This window comes from Pelobates fuscus, chromosome 3, assembly GCF_036172605.1.
Source record: "Pelobates fuscus isolate aPelFus1 chromosome 3, aPelFus1.pri, whole genome shotgun sequence".
Taxonomy (NCBI): domain Eukaryota; kingdom Metazoa; phylum Chordata; class Amphibia; order Anura; family Pelobatidae; genus Pelobates; species Pelobates fuscus.
Window position 1 is genome coordinate 402,217,900 of NC_086319.1, and position 17,433 is coordinate 402,235,332.

At 41.1% G+C, this 17,433-nt stretch overlaps 1 protein-coding gene across 1 annotated transcript in view; it reads left to right on the plus strand.

Moving 5' to 3' along the window:
- EFNB3 (ephrin B3) overlaps positions 1–17,433 on the plus strand; it is an 85,574-nt gene that overhangs the window by 24,882 nt on the left and 43,259 nt on the right. The window contains exon 2 of the mRNA XM_063449711.1: positions 16,597–16,892. Coding sequence (XP_063305781.1) covers positions 16,597–16,892 — 296 coding nt within the window. The remainder of the gene's footprint in view (positions 1–16,596; positions 16,893–17,433) is intronic.

Here is a 17,433-nt window from a genome sequence, read left to right on the forward strand (position 1 = left end):
TGTATAGTGTATATAGTGTATGGATAGAGTTATAAAGTGTATATAGTGTATGGATAGAGTTATATAGTGTATATAGTGTATGGATAGAGTTGTATATAGTGTATGGATAGAGTTGTATAGTGTATATAGTGTATGGATAGAGTTATAAAGTGTATATATTGTATGGATAGAGTTGTATATAGTGTATGGATAGAGTTATATATAGTGTATGGATAGAGTTGTATAGTGTATATAGTGTATGGATAGAGTTATATATAGTGTATGGATAGAGTTATATAGTGTATATAGTGTATGGATAGAGTTGTATATAGTGTATGGATAGAGTTGTATAGTGTATATAGTGTATGGATAGAGTTATAAAGTGTATATATTGTATGGATAGAGTTGTATATAGTGTATGGATAGAGTTATATAGTGTATATAGTGTATGGATAGAGTTGTATATAGTGTATGGATAGAGTTGTATATAGTGTATGGATAGAGTTATATAGTGTATATAGTGTATGGATAGAGTTGTATATAGTGTATGGATAGAGTTGTATATAGTGTATGGATAGAGTTGTATAGTGTTTATAGTGTATGGATAGAGTTATATAGTGTATATAGTGTATGGATAGAGTTGTATATAGTGTATGGATAGAGTTGTATATAGTGTATGGATAGAGTTATATAGTGTATGGATAGAGTTATATAGTGTATATAGTGTATGGATAGAGTTGTATATAGTGTATGGATAGAGTTGTATAGTGTATATAGTGTATGGATAGAGTTAAATAGTGTATATAGTGTATGGATAGAGTTGTATAGTGTTTATAGTGTATGGATAGAGTTAAATTGTGTATATAGTGTATGGATAGAGTTGTATATAGTGTATGGATAGAGTTATATAGTGATATAGTGTATGGATAGAGTTGTATATAGTGTATGGATAGAGTTGTATATAGTGTATGGATAGAGTTATATAGTGTATATAGTGTATGGATAGAGTTATATAGTGTATATAGTGTATGGATAGAGTTGTATATAGTGTATGGATAGAGTTATATAGTGTATATAGTGTATGGATAGAGTTATATAGTGTATGGATAGAGTTATATAGTGTATGGATAGAGTTATATAGTGTGTATAGTGTATGGATAGAGTTGTATAGTGTATATAGTGTATGGATAGAGTTAAATAGTGTATATAGTGTATGGATAGAGTTGTATAGTGTTTATAGTGTATGGATAGAGTTAAATAGTGTATATAGTGTATGGATAGAGTTGTATATAGTGTATGGATAGAGTTGTATAGTGTATATAGTGTATGGATACAGTTATAAAGTGTATATAGTGTATGGATAGAGTTATATAGTGTATATAGTGTATGGATAGAGTTGTATATAGTGTATGGATAGAGTTGTATAGTGTATATAGTGTATGGATAGAGTTATAAAGTATATATATTGTATGGATAGAGATGTATATAGTGTATGGATAGAGTTATATATAGTGTATGGATAGAGTTGTATAGTGTATATAGTGTATGGATAGAGTTATATAGTGTATATAGTGTATGGATAGAGTTGTATATAGTGTATGGATAGAGTTGTATAGTGTATATAGTGTATGGATAGAGTTATAAAGTGTATATATTGTATGGATAGAGTTGTATATAGTGTATGGATAGAGTTATATATAGTGTATGGATAGAGTTGTATAGTGTATATAGTGTATGGATAGAGTTATATATAGTGTATGGATAGAGTTATATAGTGTATATAGTGTATGGATAGAGTTGTATATAGTGTATGGATAGAGTTGTATAGTGTATATAGTGTATGGATAGAGTTATAAAGTGTATATATTGTATGGATAGAGTTGTATATAGTGTATGGATAGAGTTATATAGTGTATATAGTGTATGGATAGAGTTGTATATAGTGTATGGATAGAGTTGTATATAGTGTATGGATAGAGTTGTATAGTGTTTATAGTGTATGGATAGAGTTATATAGTGTATATAGTGTATGGATAGAGTTGTATATAGTGTATGGATAGAGTTATATAGTGTATATAGTGTATGGATAGAGTTATATAGTGTATGGATAGAGTTATATAGTGTATGGATAGAGTTATATAGTGTGTATAGTGTATGGATAGAGTTGTATAGTGTATATAGTGTATGGATAGAGTTAAATAGTGTATATAGTGTATGGATAGAGTTGTATAGTGTTTATAGTGTATGGATAGAGTTAAATAGTGTATATAGTGTATGGATAGAGTTGTATATAGTGTATGGATAGAGTTATATAGTGTATATAGTGTATGGATAGAGTTATATGGTGTATGGATAGAGTTATATAGTGTATATGGTGTATGGATAGAGTGATATAATGTATATAGTGTATGGATAGAGTTATATAGTGTATATAGTGTATGGATAGAGTTGTATATAGTGTATGGATAGAGTTGTATAGTGTTTATAGTGTATGGATAGAGTTAAATAGTGTATATAGTGTATGGATAGAGTTGTATATAGTGCATATAGTGTATGGATAGAGTTATATAGTGTATATAGTGTATGGATAGAGTTATATAGTGTATATAGTGTATGGATAGAGTTGTATATAGTGTATGGATAGAGTTGTATAGTGTTTATAGTGTATGGATAGAGTTATATAGTGTATATAGTGTATGGATAGAGTTATATAGTGTATATAGTGTATGGATAGAGTTGTATATAGTGTATGGATAGAGTTGTATAGTGTTTATAGTGTATGGATAGAGTTAAATAGTGTATATAGTGTATGGATAGAGTTGTATATAGTGTATATAGTGTATGGATAGAGTTATATAGTGTATATAGTGTATGGATAGAGTTATATAGTGTATATAGTGTATGGATAGAGTGATATAGTGTATGTAGCGGAGAGCTGGTCTCTCACAGCATATATCCGCTAGTAATCCAAGTGAGGCTCAGGAACAAGTAATAAATCCCAAGAGAATAGTGTTATAGAGCCTGGAGAGGGTTTGAATGAATTCCCTTGTTTATGGGGCTCTTTCTACCGAACGGCGGGTCATTCGGTAGTTTCCATACGAATTTCTGGAAGTATGGAGGTCTCAGCGGTGTTTGCCTAGTCAAGTGTCCGATTTTAGTTCCAGACACTCGACGGCAAAACACCGCTGTTCGGTAGTTTAAGATGGCCGCCGCCACGTGTTTGTTTCCCGAATGGCGGCCACCCAGAGGACAAAGACCACACTGCACTGATTGCCAATTACCTGTTTGCAACATTGTTGCAAACGGTAATTGGAGGCACACTCATTCCTGGGTAGTCTGGTTGTTCGGTAGTTTCATTCCCTTGTTTTATTTGAATGATTCTACCGAACAACTAGAGGAATACAATTCTTTACATACATTTAACTGTCATTATACCCGGATACCATGCTTTCTATACATGTACATACACATTAAACCAGCCATATGACCAAATACACTTATTCTCATACATGTCGTGGGACAGCCCGGTACCAATCCGCTACACTGCTCCCCCTTGCCCACAAGCCGGCATACACAGTCTGATCCAACACGGATCGGCTTGGGGATGTCCGGGGGCTCACGGATCATTTCTCTAAGTCAGTTTGTCTTGACAACCCGTCAGCATTTCCATTCTGCTTACCCGGCCGGTACTGGATATTAAAGTCAAAAGGCTGTAGCGCCAAACTCCAGCGCAGCAGCCTGGCGTTGTCTCCAGCCACCCGGTTCAGCCAGACTAACGGGTTGTGATCCGTGAGCAAGGAAAAGGGCTGTCCATATAAATAGGGTTGTAGCTTCTTTAGGGCCCACACCACAGCCAGGCATTCCTTTTCGATGGCGGCGTAGCTTACTTCTCGAGGTAACAGTTTGCGACTGATGTAAGCCACTGGATGTTCCCCGCCATCGGCCCCGACTTGACTCAGTACTGCCCCCAATCCAAACATAGAAGCGTCTGTGTGAACAAGAAAACGTTTAGTTGGATTGGGAGCTGCCAAGACAGGGGCATTTATCAGTGCATTTTTCAATTGTTGGAATGCCTGCTCACACTCCGGGGTCCAGTTTACTTGGCGGGGAAGGTTCTTACGGGTCAGGTCAGTGAGGGGTTTGGCCAGGGCGCTATAATTGGGAACAAACCTCCGGTAATACCCTGCTGTCCCTAGAAACGCTAAAACCTGGGTCTTAGTCCTAGGGGTGGGCCACTGGGCTACAGCCTCTACTTTGGCGGGTTCGGGTTTTTGTTTACCGCACCCTACTCTATGTCCCAGGTATTGTACCTCAGCCATGCCGATACTACACTTGGCCGGCTTCAAGGTCAGACCTGCTTCCCTTATCCTATCTAGTACAGCTCCGATGTGAGCTAAGTGTTCCTGCCACGTATTGCTAAAAATAGCAATATCGTCCAGGTAGGCACATGTATAGTCCTGGAATCCATCTAGGAGTCGATCCACCATCCTTTGGAAGGTGGCTGGGGCGTTTTTCATCCCAAATGGCATGACCTTAAACTGGTACAAGCCAAATGGGGTGACAAAGGCCGACTTCGGGATGGCGTCTGGGGCCAGGGGGATTTGCCAATACCCTTTACACAAGTCAATAGTGGTGAGGTATTGGCCCCTGGCCATTCTGTCCAGTAACTCGTCTATCCGGGGCATCGGATAGGCGTCAGATACAGTCTTCTCGTTCAATCTCCTATAGTCCACGCAGAAGCGGGTCGTACCGTCTCGCTTTGGTACGAGGACTACAGGAGATGCCCAAGGACTGTCTGAGGGTTCAATCACCCCCAGTTGGAGCATTTCGTCGATCTCCTTACGCATGTTTGCCCGTACCGCTTCTGGAATGCGGTATGGCGTCTGGCGCATGGGTAGTTGCCCTGGGGTCTCGACCCGGTGAGTTGCCAGAGGCGTGTATCCAGGTACATTAGAGAACGTGTCGCGTTTCTCTTCCAATAGTTGCTGTACCTCGATCCGCTCCTGTGGGCTCAGCCGATCTCCCAGCGTAACCTCCCCTAAATCTCCGGACAGCTGCCCATCCCCCAGCAAATCGGGGAGGGGTAAGCTGTCAAACTCTTCCGTGTTAGGGGCACAGATGGCGGTTACCTCCTCAGTACGCTCGTGGTAGGGCTTCAGCATGTTCACATGGAGCATGCGTCGCCCCCCAGTCCCTGTGCAGGGGCCGATAATATAGGTGGTATCGCATCTTTGCTCCACCACCTTATATGGGCCCTGCCAGGCGGCCTGTAACTTATCATGTCGGACAGGTTTTAAAATTAGTACCTTCTGCCCGACCTGAAAGCTACGGTCCCTGGCTCCCCGATCATACCATGTACGCTGGCGGGTCTGGGCCTCCTGAAGGTTTTCCCGTACCGTCTTGGTCAACGCTTCTAGGCGGTCCCGAAAGGCCAACACATATGGTAGGATGGGAGTGCCATCTGTGCTCCGGTCTCCCTCCCAATGCTCTCTAATAAGATCCAATGGGCCTCGGACCCTCCTTCCAAACAATAATTCAAACGGGGAGAACCCTGTGGATTCCTGCGGCACCTCCCGGTATGCGAATAGGAGGTGCGGCAGGAATCGTTCCCAGTCCTTGTGGGTCTCTGCGAAGGTTCGGAGCATCTGCTTCAAGGTACCATTGAATCGTTCGCAGAGCCCGTTCGTCTGGGGGTGGTAAGGGGCGCTGATAATAGGCTTAATGCCACAGATCCTCCAGAGGTGTTGGGTGAATTCTGCGGTAAACTGGGTACCCTGATCCGAGATAATCTCCCTGGGTAATCCCATCCGGGAGAATATCCGCATGAGGGCATCCGCGACCGTCTCAGCGTGGATGTTGGTCAGAGCCACTGCCTCTGGATACCTGGTGGCATAATCTACGACCGTTAAAATATACCGTTTTCCTGACGGGCTAACTTTATTGAGGGGGCCTATCAGATCCACCGCTATTCGGCTAAAAGGTTCCTCTATAATGGGTAAGGGGTGAAGTTTAGCCTTCCTGCGATCCCCCCTTTTTCCCACTCTCTGGCAGGTATCGCAAGTCGTGCAATATCTGCGTACTTCCTGGCTAATCCCTGGCCAGAAGAAACTCTGGGTTAGTCTGTACCTGGTGCGACTAACCCCTAGATGTCCGGATAGCGGAATATCATGCGCTATCCGGAGTAATTCAGCCCGGTACCGCTGTGGTACCACTAATTGTCTCCTCGCTATCGGGTCTAACCCCGTAATCTGTTTGGTTGTTTCCCTGTATAAAAGTTGTTTATCCCAGATAAACTTCTCTCCCTCCGCCCCGGGGGAACCCGTGCCAACCTTGTCCCTATACACCTGAAGCGTGGGGTCTGTTGCGACTTCAGCTACAAATTCATTAGGTGGAGCCCAGGGGACACATTCTAGAGGGGGGGTAGGGTTGCTTACCTGGACCTCCGGCAGTGTGTTGTGGTCCTGGGTGCGGGCCTGTTGTCGGGTGACTACAGGGTTGACCTCTCCTGTGGTGGGTGACTGGGGCTCAAAAGCAGAAGTGAGCCTCCCCAGATCGTTCCCCAATAAAACCTCCGCCGGTAAATGTGGCATCAACCCCACCTCCACTTCCCCTGCCCCCGCTCCCCAATGTAAATGTACCCTTGCTGTAGGTAGCCGGTACACTGCTCCCCCAGCTACCCGGACGGCAACAGTTTTGTTCAGTTTTGCCTGATCTGAAATCAGGTGGCTCTGTACCAAAGTGATGGTGGCTCCCGAATCTCGTAATCCCCGGACTGCTGTACCATTCAGATATACCGTCTGTCGATGGTGCCGTAGATTATCCACATTGGCCTGGACCGGATCTGCCTCGTGCAGTACCTCCCATTGTTCCACAGTAGTAATGGGGACTGCGGAACCATATGGGGTGGTGACTAGGTCCTGGTAGTGGTGGGCTGCGGCCGCCCTGGGTGGAGGTGGGCCTGGACGAATCCAGGTGGAACGGTCCCGTAGCTGTGGGCATTCCCTTTTATAATGTCCCCACTTCTGGCAGTGATGACAGGGGCCAGCGGTGGGTTGTCGGAACCGGGGCTGTGCAGCGGGTGGTGGAGGTGGTGGTAGCGGTCTCGGTGGAGCTGGGGTGTAGTTGTTTCCCCCGAATGTTTTAAAGGTTGCTTTTGGAGCTGCAGGTTTTTGTGACCTGCGTGCATCCAGGTAGTCATCCGCTTTCCTAGCCGCCTCGGTAAGGGAAGTAGGGTTTCTGTCCCTTACCCATTCCTGGACCTCATTGGTTACTCCCTCATAGAACTGCTCCATCAGCAACATTTGTATTACATCCTCCATAGAACGTGCCTTGCTAGCTTGCACCCACCCGAGCGCTGCCCCCTGTAATCGGCATGCCCACTCTGCGTGCGAGTCCTTCTCTGTTTTCTTTAGATCCCGGAACCTCCGCCGGTATGCCTCGGGTGTTATAGCATACCTGGCGAGTATAATTTCTTTCACTTTACTGTAATTCCTTATTTCGTCATTAGGTACAGTCCGATATGCCTCTGCTGCCCTCCCGGTTAACCTTCCGGCCAAAATAGGTACCCAGTCCTCTGCGTTAATTTTATGCAGTGCACACAGTCTTTCAAAGTCTTGCAGGAAAGCGTCTATATCTTCCTCTGCCTCCACATATGTTTTAAAAGCCTGGTATGGTATTTTAGGCTTACCTTCCTGTGGCACATTAATTGCAGAGCTTTGTTCTGGTGCCTGTGTCCTTAGGATGAATTCTTGTACCTCGGCCATTGTCCTGGTAACAATTTCTGTTGGGGGGTTTTCCCCATAAAAGGATAGCCTGAACTGAACCTGCCTCTGGAATTCCGATCCTTGTGGTGTTCCTCCCGGCTCCCTCTGTGCCGGAACTGAATCGCCCTCCATTCTGTACTCTGCCATGAGTTCTGTAACAAGTACTGCTTTCTTCTTATTGCTGGCTTGTATACCCCTTGCCTCTAGGAGGTCCTTTAGCGTGGAGCGTTTTAGCGCAGAAAAATCAATCTCCATCCGTACTCCATTTACGCTTGTTCCTCTGTGAGTTTGGATCCCAGCGCTGCCAACCAATGTAGCGGAGAGCCGATCTTGCACAGCTATTCTCCACTAGAGATTCCAGTGAGGCTCAGGAACAAGGTGATGTTAAGTCCACAGGCAAGGTTTCCAGCAGGTAAAGTAATACAGCAGTATCCCCATCGCAATCCCAATAACTGGACGACACACAGTTTCAGGAGTAGTCTGACAAGCTTTATTCCACAGTTCCTTATAAAGCCCTCTCCCATGCAAGGGAGGAGGTTCTATCACTTAAGACATTATCCAATCTCTAAGTAGTAACCTCCCACAGATCTCCTCCCCTCCTCTAGCATCATAATCCCCTTATTGTGTACACAGTTTTCCCCGAGTTTTGGATGTACCCTAAATACTTGGGGTACATCCACAAATCCAACATCCCCAGATAGCTCTATTCTGGGGGACCAACATACTTAAAAATTAGCCCATTCGGATGAATGGTTCGTGAGATATGGGGTTCCAAAGATTTGACCGACCGCATGGGTAAAGTATCCGAAAACAGTTCCATGCATTTTGGCCCTGCGGTCGGTCACAAACAAGGGAATGAAAACAGGCGAATTGCCTGTGTTATAGAGCCTGGAGAGGGTTTGAATGAATTCCCTTGTTTATGGGGCTCTTTCTACCGAACGGCGGGTCATTCGGTAGTTTCCATACGAATTTCTGGAAGTATGGAGGTCTCAGCGGTGTTTGCCTAGTCAAGTGTCCGATTTTAGTTCCAGACACTCGACGGCAAAACACCGCTGTTCGGTAGTTTAAGATGGCCGCCGCCACGTGTTTGTTTCCCGAATGGCGGCCACCCAGAGGACAAAGACCACACTGCACTGATTGCCAATTACCTGTTTGCAACATTGTTGCAAACGGTAATTGGAGGCACACTCATTCCTGGGTGGTCTGGTTGTTCGGTAGTTTCATTCCCTTGTTTTATTTGAATGATTCTACCGAACAACTAGAGGAATACAATTCTTTACATACATTTAACTGTCATTATACCCGGATACCATGCTTTCTATACATGTACATACACATTAAACCAGCCATATGACCAAATACACTTATTCTCATACATGTCGTGGGACAGCCCGGTACCAATCCGCTACAGTATCCACAGCAAATAAAATAATCCAAGAAGATCCCATAACGTTTCCCAATGACTGGACGACACACAGCATCAGGAGAAGAACTAACTTTTAATTCACACATCCTCCTTTTAAGCATTTCTTCCATGCAAGGAAGATACCCACAATAATCAGTACAGTAGCCAATCCTTTACTTGTCACCTCCCATACATCTCCTCCCCTCAGTATGACACATAATCCACTTATACAATACAGTATTTTACCCGGTTTTCAGATGTACCCCAAATATGCGAGGTACAATTTTATATGATATATCCCCTGACAGCACGGATCTGGGTGAGCAACATATTAAAAAATCACCCAGATCGGACCAGGGGTTCCGGAGTTAGGTGGAAGTAGATATTTGACTGACCGCACATGAGGCAGTAGCCGAAAACACTTCCATGTGTTTTGGCCTTGTTATATAGTGTATATATTGTATGGATAGAGTGATATAGTGTATATCGTGTATGGATAGAGTTATATAGTGTGTGGATAGAGTGATATAGTGTATATAGTGTATGGATAGAGTTATATAGTGTATGGATAGAGTGATATAGTGTATATCGTGTATGGATAGAGTTATATAGTGTGTGGATAGAGTGATATAGTGTATATAGTGTATGGATAGAGTTATATAGTGTATGGATAGAGTGATATAGTGTATATCGTGTATGGATAGAGTTATATAGTGTGTGGATAGAGTTATATAGTGTATATAGTGTATGGATAGAGTTATATAGTGTATGGATAGAGTGATATAGTGTATATAGTGTATGGATAGCCTTGTATATAGAGTTATATAGTGTATGGATACAGTTATATAGTGAATATAATGTATGGGTAGAGTTGTATATTGTCACGGTTCCTAATCGGCACCTCAGTGTCATCGCACGAGCCTCTCCCTCTGCGCAGTTCTCAATACAGCGGCCGGGTCCAGCGTTAGGAAGGACGCCGGCCGCTGCAAGGCGTCGCTATATAATAACGCCGCCCACAATGACGTCACTAGTGATGTGAACGTGCGTGCGGCATCACGTTTTCGCCGTGCATGCAGGTTCTGGGGTCATGGGACCCAAAACAGCCATTAGCAGGGTTTACTGGGTTATTAATCTTATCATATTTCCTTTCTGTATTCCTGACCTCGGCTCGTGACTGTTTATTCTATTACGTTAAATCCGGCCATTCTAAGACCCGGTAATACGTTGTTACGGTTTGTCTTTGTTACATGTTATATAGAGTATAGATATAGTTATATAGAGTTGTATAGTGTATGGATAGAGTTGTATAGTGTATATAGTGTATGGATAGAGTTATATAGTGTATGGATAGAGTTATATAGTGTATATAGTGTATGGATAGAGTTGTATATAGTGTATGGATAGAGTTATATAGTGTATGGATAGAGTTATATAGTGTTTATAGTGTATGGATAGAGTTTTATGGATATAGTGATATAGTGTATATAGTGTATGGATAGAGTTATATAGTGTTTATAGTGTATGGATAGAGTTGTATATAGTGTATGGATAGAGTTATATAGTGTATATAGTGTATGGATAGAGTTGTATATAGTGTATGGATAGAGTTATAAAGTGTATGGATAGAGTGATATAGTGTTTATAGTGTATGGATAGAGTTTTATGGATATAGTGATATAGTGTATATAGTGTATGGATAGAGTTATATAGTGTTTATAGTGTATGGATAGAGTTGTATATAGTGTATGGATAGCGTTGTATATAGTGTATGGATACAGTTATATAGTTGTATATAGTGCATGGATAAAGTGATATATGGATAGAGTTGTATATAGAGATATATACTGTATAGATAGAGTTTTATAGTGTATATAGTGTATGAATAGAGTGATATAGTGTATGAATGGAGTGATACAGTGTATGGATAGAGTTATAAAGTGTATGGATTCCGTTGTATAAAGTGTATGGATACAGTCATATAGTGTATGGATAGAGTTGTATATAGTGTATATAGTGTACAGATAGAGTTTTAAATAGTGTATGGATAAAGTGATATAGTGTATGGATAGAGTTGTATATAGTGTAGGGATAGAGTTGTATATAGTGTATGGATAGAGTTATATAGTGTATGGATAGAGTGATATAGTGTATATAGTGTATGGATAGAGTTATATAGTGTATATATTGTATGGATAGAGTGATATAGTGGATATAGTGTATGGATAGAGTTATAAATAGTGTATGGATAAAGTGATATAGTGTATGGATAGAGTTGTATATAGTGTATATAGTGTAGGGATAGAGTTGTATATAGTGTATGGATACAGTTATATAGTGTATGGATAGAGTGATATAGTGTATATAGTGTATGGATATAGTTATATAGTGTATATAGTGTATGGATAGAGTGATATAGTATATATAGTGTATGGATAGCGTTGTATATAGAGTTATATAGTGTATGGATACAGTTATATAGTGAATATAATGTATGGGTAGAGTTGTATATTGTCATGGTTCCTAATCGGCACCTCAGTGTCATCGCACCAGATCGGTGCGGTAACACTATCGCAGTGCCCGATCGGCACCCCGATGTGACCGCATCTGATCAGTGCGGTCACACTAAAGGAGGGAGAGGTTACTGACCTTACATCCAGAGCCTCTCCCTCTGTGCAGTTCTCAATACAGCGGCCGGGTCCAGCGTTAGGAAGGAAACCGGCCGCTGCAAGGCGTCACTATATAATAACGCCGCCCACAATGACGTCACTAGTGATGTGAACGTGCGTGCGGCATCACGTTTTCGTCCGTGCATGCACGTTCTGGGGTCATGGGACCCAAAACAGCCATTAGCAGGGTTTACTGGGTTATTTATCTTATCATATTTCCTTTCTGTATTCCTGACCTCGGCTCGTGACTGTTTATTCTATTACGTTAAATCCGGCCATTCTAAGACCCGGTAATACGTTGTTACGGTTTGTCTTTGTTACGTGTTATATAGAGTATAGATATAGTTATATAGTGTTTATAGTGTATGGATAGAGTTGTATAGTGTATATAGTGTATGGATAGAGTTATATAGTGTATATAGTGTATGAATAGAGTGGTATATAGTGTATGGATAGAGTTGTATATAGTGTATGGATAGAGTTGTATAGTGTATATAGTGTATGGATAGAGTTATATATAGTGTATGGATAGAGTTATATAGTGTATTTAGTGTATGGATAGAGTTGTATATAGTGTATGGATAGAGTTATATAGTGTATGGGTAGAGTTATATAGTGTTTATAGTGTATGGGTAGAGTTTTATGGATATAGTGATATAGTGTATATAGTGTATGGATAGAGTTATATAGTGTTTAGATAGAGTGTATGGATAGAGTTGTATATAGTGTATGGATAGCGTTGTATATAGTGTATGGATACAGTTATATAGTTGTATATAGTGCATGGATAAAGTGATATATGGATAGAGTTGTATATAGAGATATATACTGTATAGATAGAGTTTTATAGTGTATATAGTGCATGAATAGAGTGATATAGTGTATGAATGGAGTGATATAGTGTATGGATAGAGTTATAAAGTGTATGGATAGCGTTGTATAAAGTGTATGGATACAGTCATATAGTGTATGGATAGAGTTGTATATAGTGTATATAGTGTATGGATAGAGTTATAAATAGTGTATGGATAAAGTGATATAGTGGATGGATAGAGTTGTATATAGTGTATATAGTGTAGGGATAGAGTTGTATATAGTGTATGGATACAGTTATATAGTGGATGGATAGAGTTGTATATAGTGTATGGATAGTGATATAGTGTATGGGTATCAGTGATACCCATACACTAGGAAGTACAAATAAAAACAATAGGATATGGGTGGATTGACGCTATTAAATTGTGAGAGATGCAGCAGCAACCCTAGTGTCGATAATCACTCAGAAGACACTACATAAAGTGCAAAAACAAGTACAAAGTACAGGGTGCGCAATTAAAAACACCACCACACAATGTGAAATACTTATATCAAGGGGGACCTTACAATTCGTCTCTGCATATAAGAGGATGAAATTAAATTAAAACTGCCATTTCAAAATCAAAATCAAAAATGTCTAAATCAAATATCCACCTTATCTCGCATTTGCTCAACATGAACTCCAAATCGCCACCCCTCCAGTGTCTGCGTCCATTCTGGATGCCGAAGAACTGCACTTAAAAAGTGTAGAGACACATTATGGTAAAAAAAAAAAAAAACTCTCTTTGTGTTATAAATATGCTCATGTATCCTTGTTTTCGGGCATGTAGAAGTCTTGCCCACATATTGGAGACCACAAGGACACGTGAGCACATACACAACACTTTTAGAATGGCAAGTGATGAAGGATCCTATTTGGAATTTTCTTGTCCTGAAATGATTTAAAGCCTTCAATTTTCTTAATTTTAGGTTTAGAATTTTTCAGGCAACAGTTACCACAATAGTGGAAGCCCTTTATCTGTCCTCTGTGTGTACTAATAAAATCAGTATTCCTATTATCAATAAAGCCTGAGGTTAAAATCTGTTTCAGGTTACGAGCCTCTCTGAAATTTATCCTAGGTTTACCCTCCAAGAATGGGGTCAAATCAGAATCCTGTTTTAAAATATGACAGTTTATTTTTAAGATATGTCTCAATTCCGTATAATTGTGATTATAATTAAAAAATTAAAGGAACCTTGTCTGTTTGTGTCCTTCCTGAACTTATACACTAAGAGGTTATCTCTATCCAATTCCCTAACTTCTTGAGGTTTATTCATTTAAAATATCAGGTGGACATCCTCATTTTAAAAAATTGGCCTGGACGTTATATTGGGCAACATCCGAGCAATTTCTCCTCAATCTGAGGAATTGTCCTTTTGGGATGTTGTCTAGCCAGGGGTGGATATAACTGTTCACATCCACCTTTTTAAAGACTGTTCGAGTTTTTATTTTATCCTTTTCAATATAAATCTCTAGATCCAGAAAATTGACTCTTTGTTCATGGATCGCATGAGTCAACTTAATGTTCCACAAGTTAGTGTTTAAAAAGGATAACAATTCTAAAATTGAGGCCCTGTTGCCTACCAAATAAAAAGGATATCGTTGAGGTATTGTTTATATAGAAACAGGTTTGCAGTCCAGGTATGTTGTGAATGTATAAAAAAAAATTCCCAATGAGCCATAAGAAGATTTGCATAGCTGGGTGCAAACCTAGTCCCCATAGCCGTGCCTCTACACTGTAAGAAAAAAAATAACATTGAAACCAAAAAAAAATATTCTGTAGAATAACATTTATTTGGTCTTCTGTAAAAGTAGTATTGGTTTGCATAAAAAAAATGAGTGGCTACACATCCCTTGGAGTGTTCTATACATGTGTAGAGACTGGCAACATCACATGTGACTAATAAAAAATCTTTGTCCCATTTAAAATTCTTTAAAATATTTAAAAGGCTCATGGAATCTTTCAAGTATGATGGACATAATTTAACAATGGGTTGGAGGTGGGTATCTACGTATTTGGATACGTTGGATGTTATTGATCTTATCCCGGAGACTAGGAAGGATCACTAATACAATACATTGAGTATTTCAGAAGTGCTCTCTACATGGTCTGCCTTGAGACAGGGGGCAGACGCCTTGCCCACTATATTTTTGAAGACCAGTCCCTTTCACAGGTATGTGCACTCCTCCGTGTAGCCTGCTCTCCTGCTTGCCCACCTCCATCCCATTTTGAGGATGTGTAGATAGAAATATATAATGATAAGAGGACCTTACTTACCCTATCCATCGGGCTGCAATAGACCGGCTGAGCTGACCATGCACTTGGAGGGGCTAAAATATGGATCTATGTCTGCATGTGTGTCTAATTGTGGGTGTCTGTGTGTATGTGTGTCTGTGTATCTGTGTGGCAGTGTATGTCTGGGAATGTGTGTAACTGAGTGTGTCTGTGTGGCAGTGTATGTCTGGGAATGTGTGTGCCTATCTGTTTATATAGGTGGGAAATCTTTTGTGTGAGCGTCTCTCTCTTTGTTTGGGAATGTTTAACTATATCTGTGAACGTGTGTCCAGGAGAGCGTATCCATGTGTGCATGTCTGGGACTGTGTACGTGTCTATGAGTTTGTTTTCTCAGATCCTGGTACAGATTGTAAACAGATTAGCATCCCTAGAACTTATACAGTCTATAGATGGAATAGACTGGTATAGGCTATGTATAGACTGGTATGTCTGGGATAGTACGGGCTATGGATAGACTGGTATGTCTAGGATGGCCCAGGATATAGGTAGACTGGTATGTCTGGGACAGTAAAGGCTATGAATAGAATAGACTAGTATAGGCTATGTATAGACTGTTATGTCTGGGATAGTACAGACTATAGATAGACTGGTATGTCTGGGATGGTACACGCTATGGATAGACTGGTAAGTCTGGGACTGGTACAGGCTATGGATAGACTGGTATGTCTGGGATGGTACCGGCTATGTATAGACTGGTATGTCTGTGATGGTACAGGCTATGGATAGACTGGTATGTCTGGGACTGGTACAGGCTATGGATAGACTGGTATGTCTGGGATGGTACAGGCTATGTATAGGCTGGTATGTCTGGGATGGTACAGGCTATGGATAGACTGGTATGTTTGGCATAGTACAGGCTATGGATAGACTGGTATGTCTGGGATGGTACAGGCTATGGATAGACTGATATGTCTGTGATGGTACAGGATATGGATAGACTGGTATGTCTGGGATAGTACAGGATATGGATAGACTGGTATGTCTGGGATGGTACAGGCTATGGATAGACTGGTATGTCTGGGATGGTACAGGCTATGGATAGACTGGTATGTCTGGGATAGTACAGGATATGGATAGACTGGTATGTCTGGGATAGTACAGGATATGGATAGACTGGTATGTCTGGGATAGTACAGGATATGGATAGACTGGTATGTCTGGGATAGTACAGGATATGGATAGACTGGTATGTCTGGGATAGTACAGGATATGGATAGACTGGTATGTCTGGGATAGTACAGGATATGGATAGACTGACAACTCTATTGATAGATTGGCATATCTAGACGTGTAAAGACTAGATTAACCCAGACTATAAAACTAGTGGGCAGATACAGAATATTTGTATTAGTTTTTTACTGTATGTATTGGGGCTGATGTGTATTATGATCGTTGCTGCCGCCCGAGAGTATTGGGAGTTTGAGCGCAGGACTTGTTTTTGTGTATTTGCATATACAGAATATGGAAACTTTTTACTAGTAGGATTGACGATATAAAACCTGTTCTGACTTGGCAAACTCCCCAGTGAAGACTTGGTGTACTCTGATGATGTGCTTTTACAATGTAGAACTTGTCAATGATTAACACAAGTCCATGATGCACTGTGTAATCCACTCCTTGTCTCTTTACAGATTTCAGGATTCAGAAGGATATGTGCTGTACCCTCAGATTGGCGACAGATTGGACTTGCTATGCCCTCGCTCAGAGCCCCGTGGACCCTTTTCCTCCTCATCTTATGAATACTACAAGCTTTACCTGGTGGGCACAGAAGATGAGGTGTTAACATGCTCCATCCTACGAACTCCCAATCTCCTCCTGACCTGCGATCGGCCGGGACAGGATCTCCGCTTTACAATAAAGTTTCAGGAGTACAGCCCAAACCTATGGGGACATGAGTTCAAATCTCAGAGGGACTACTACATAATTGGTGAGAGCTTTGGACCAGGAAAGCTGCATGTCTAGTCGTGGCTTGGAGATGTCTTTATAGTTCCTGCATGCTCCAGATCTCTGGGTTAAACGTATTGTTTTTTTTTTTTAATGTGATTTCAGACAGGTCTGCAAGCACCATGCCATTTCCTTCAAACTTATCCACCCACCTACTCATCCATGCATCTACCTACCCATTCATCCACCTAGCCATCCTTGTGATCCAGCTTCTTCCACTCTAATTGTCCCCTACTTACACCCTCTGATCTGTATTTTATAATGTCTAAAATTCAGTTCTGCGAGTTGGCGTATTCACATCATTTTACCAGATCCACTTGGGCTCATAAAAATAGAGATTTCTACTGATACATGCCAGGAACTATCACAGACAATTTTTATAGTTACATTGTCAGCTCCAACTGGATTGGATGTGCTAAATCCACTAAATCCAAAACGGCAGTGAATCGAAAATTACAAAAGTTGGGCTTAAATAGCCTAGATGATTTAGTTGCCTACTAGGCTACTACGATTCTGCACTCAAT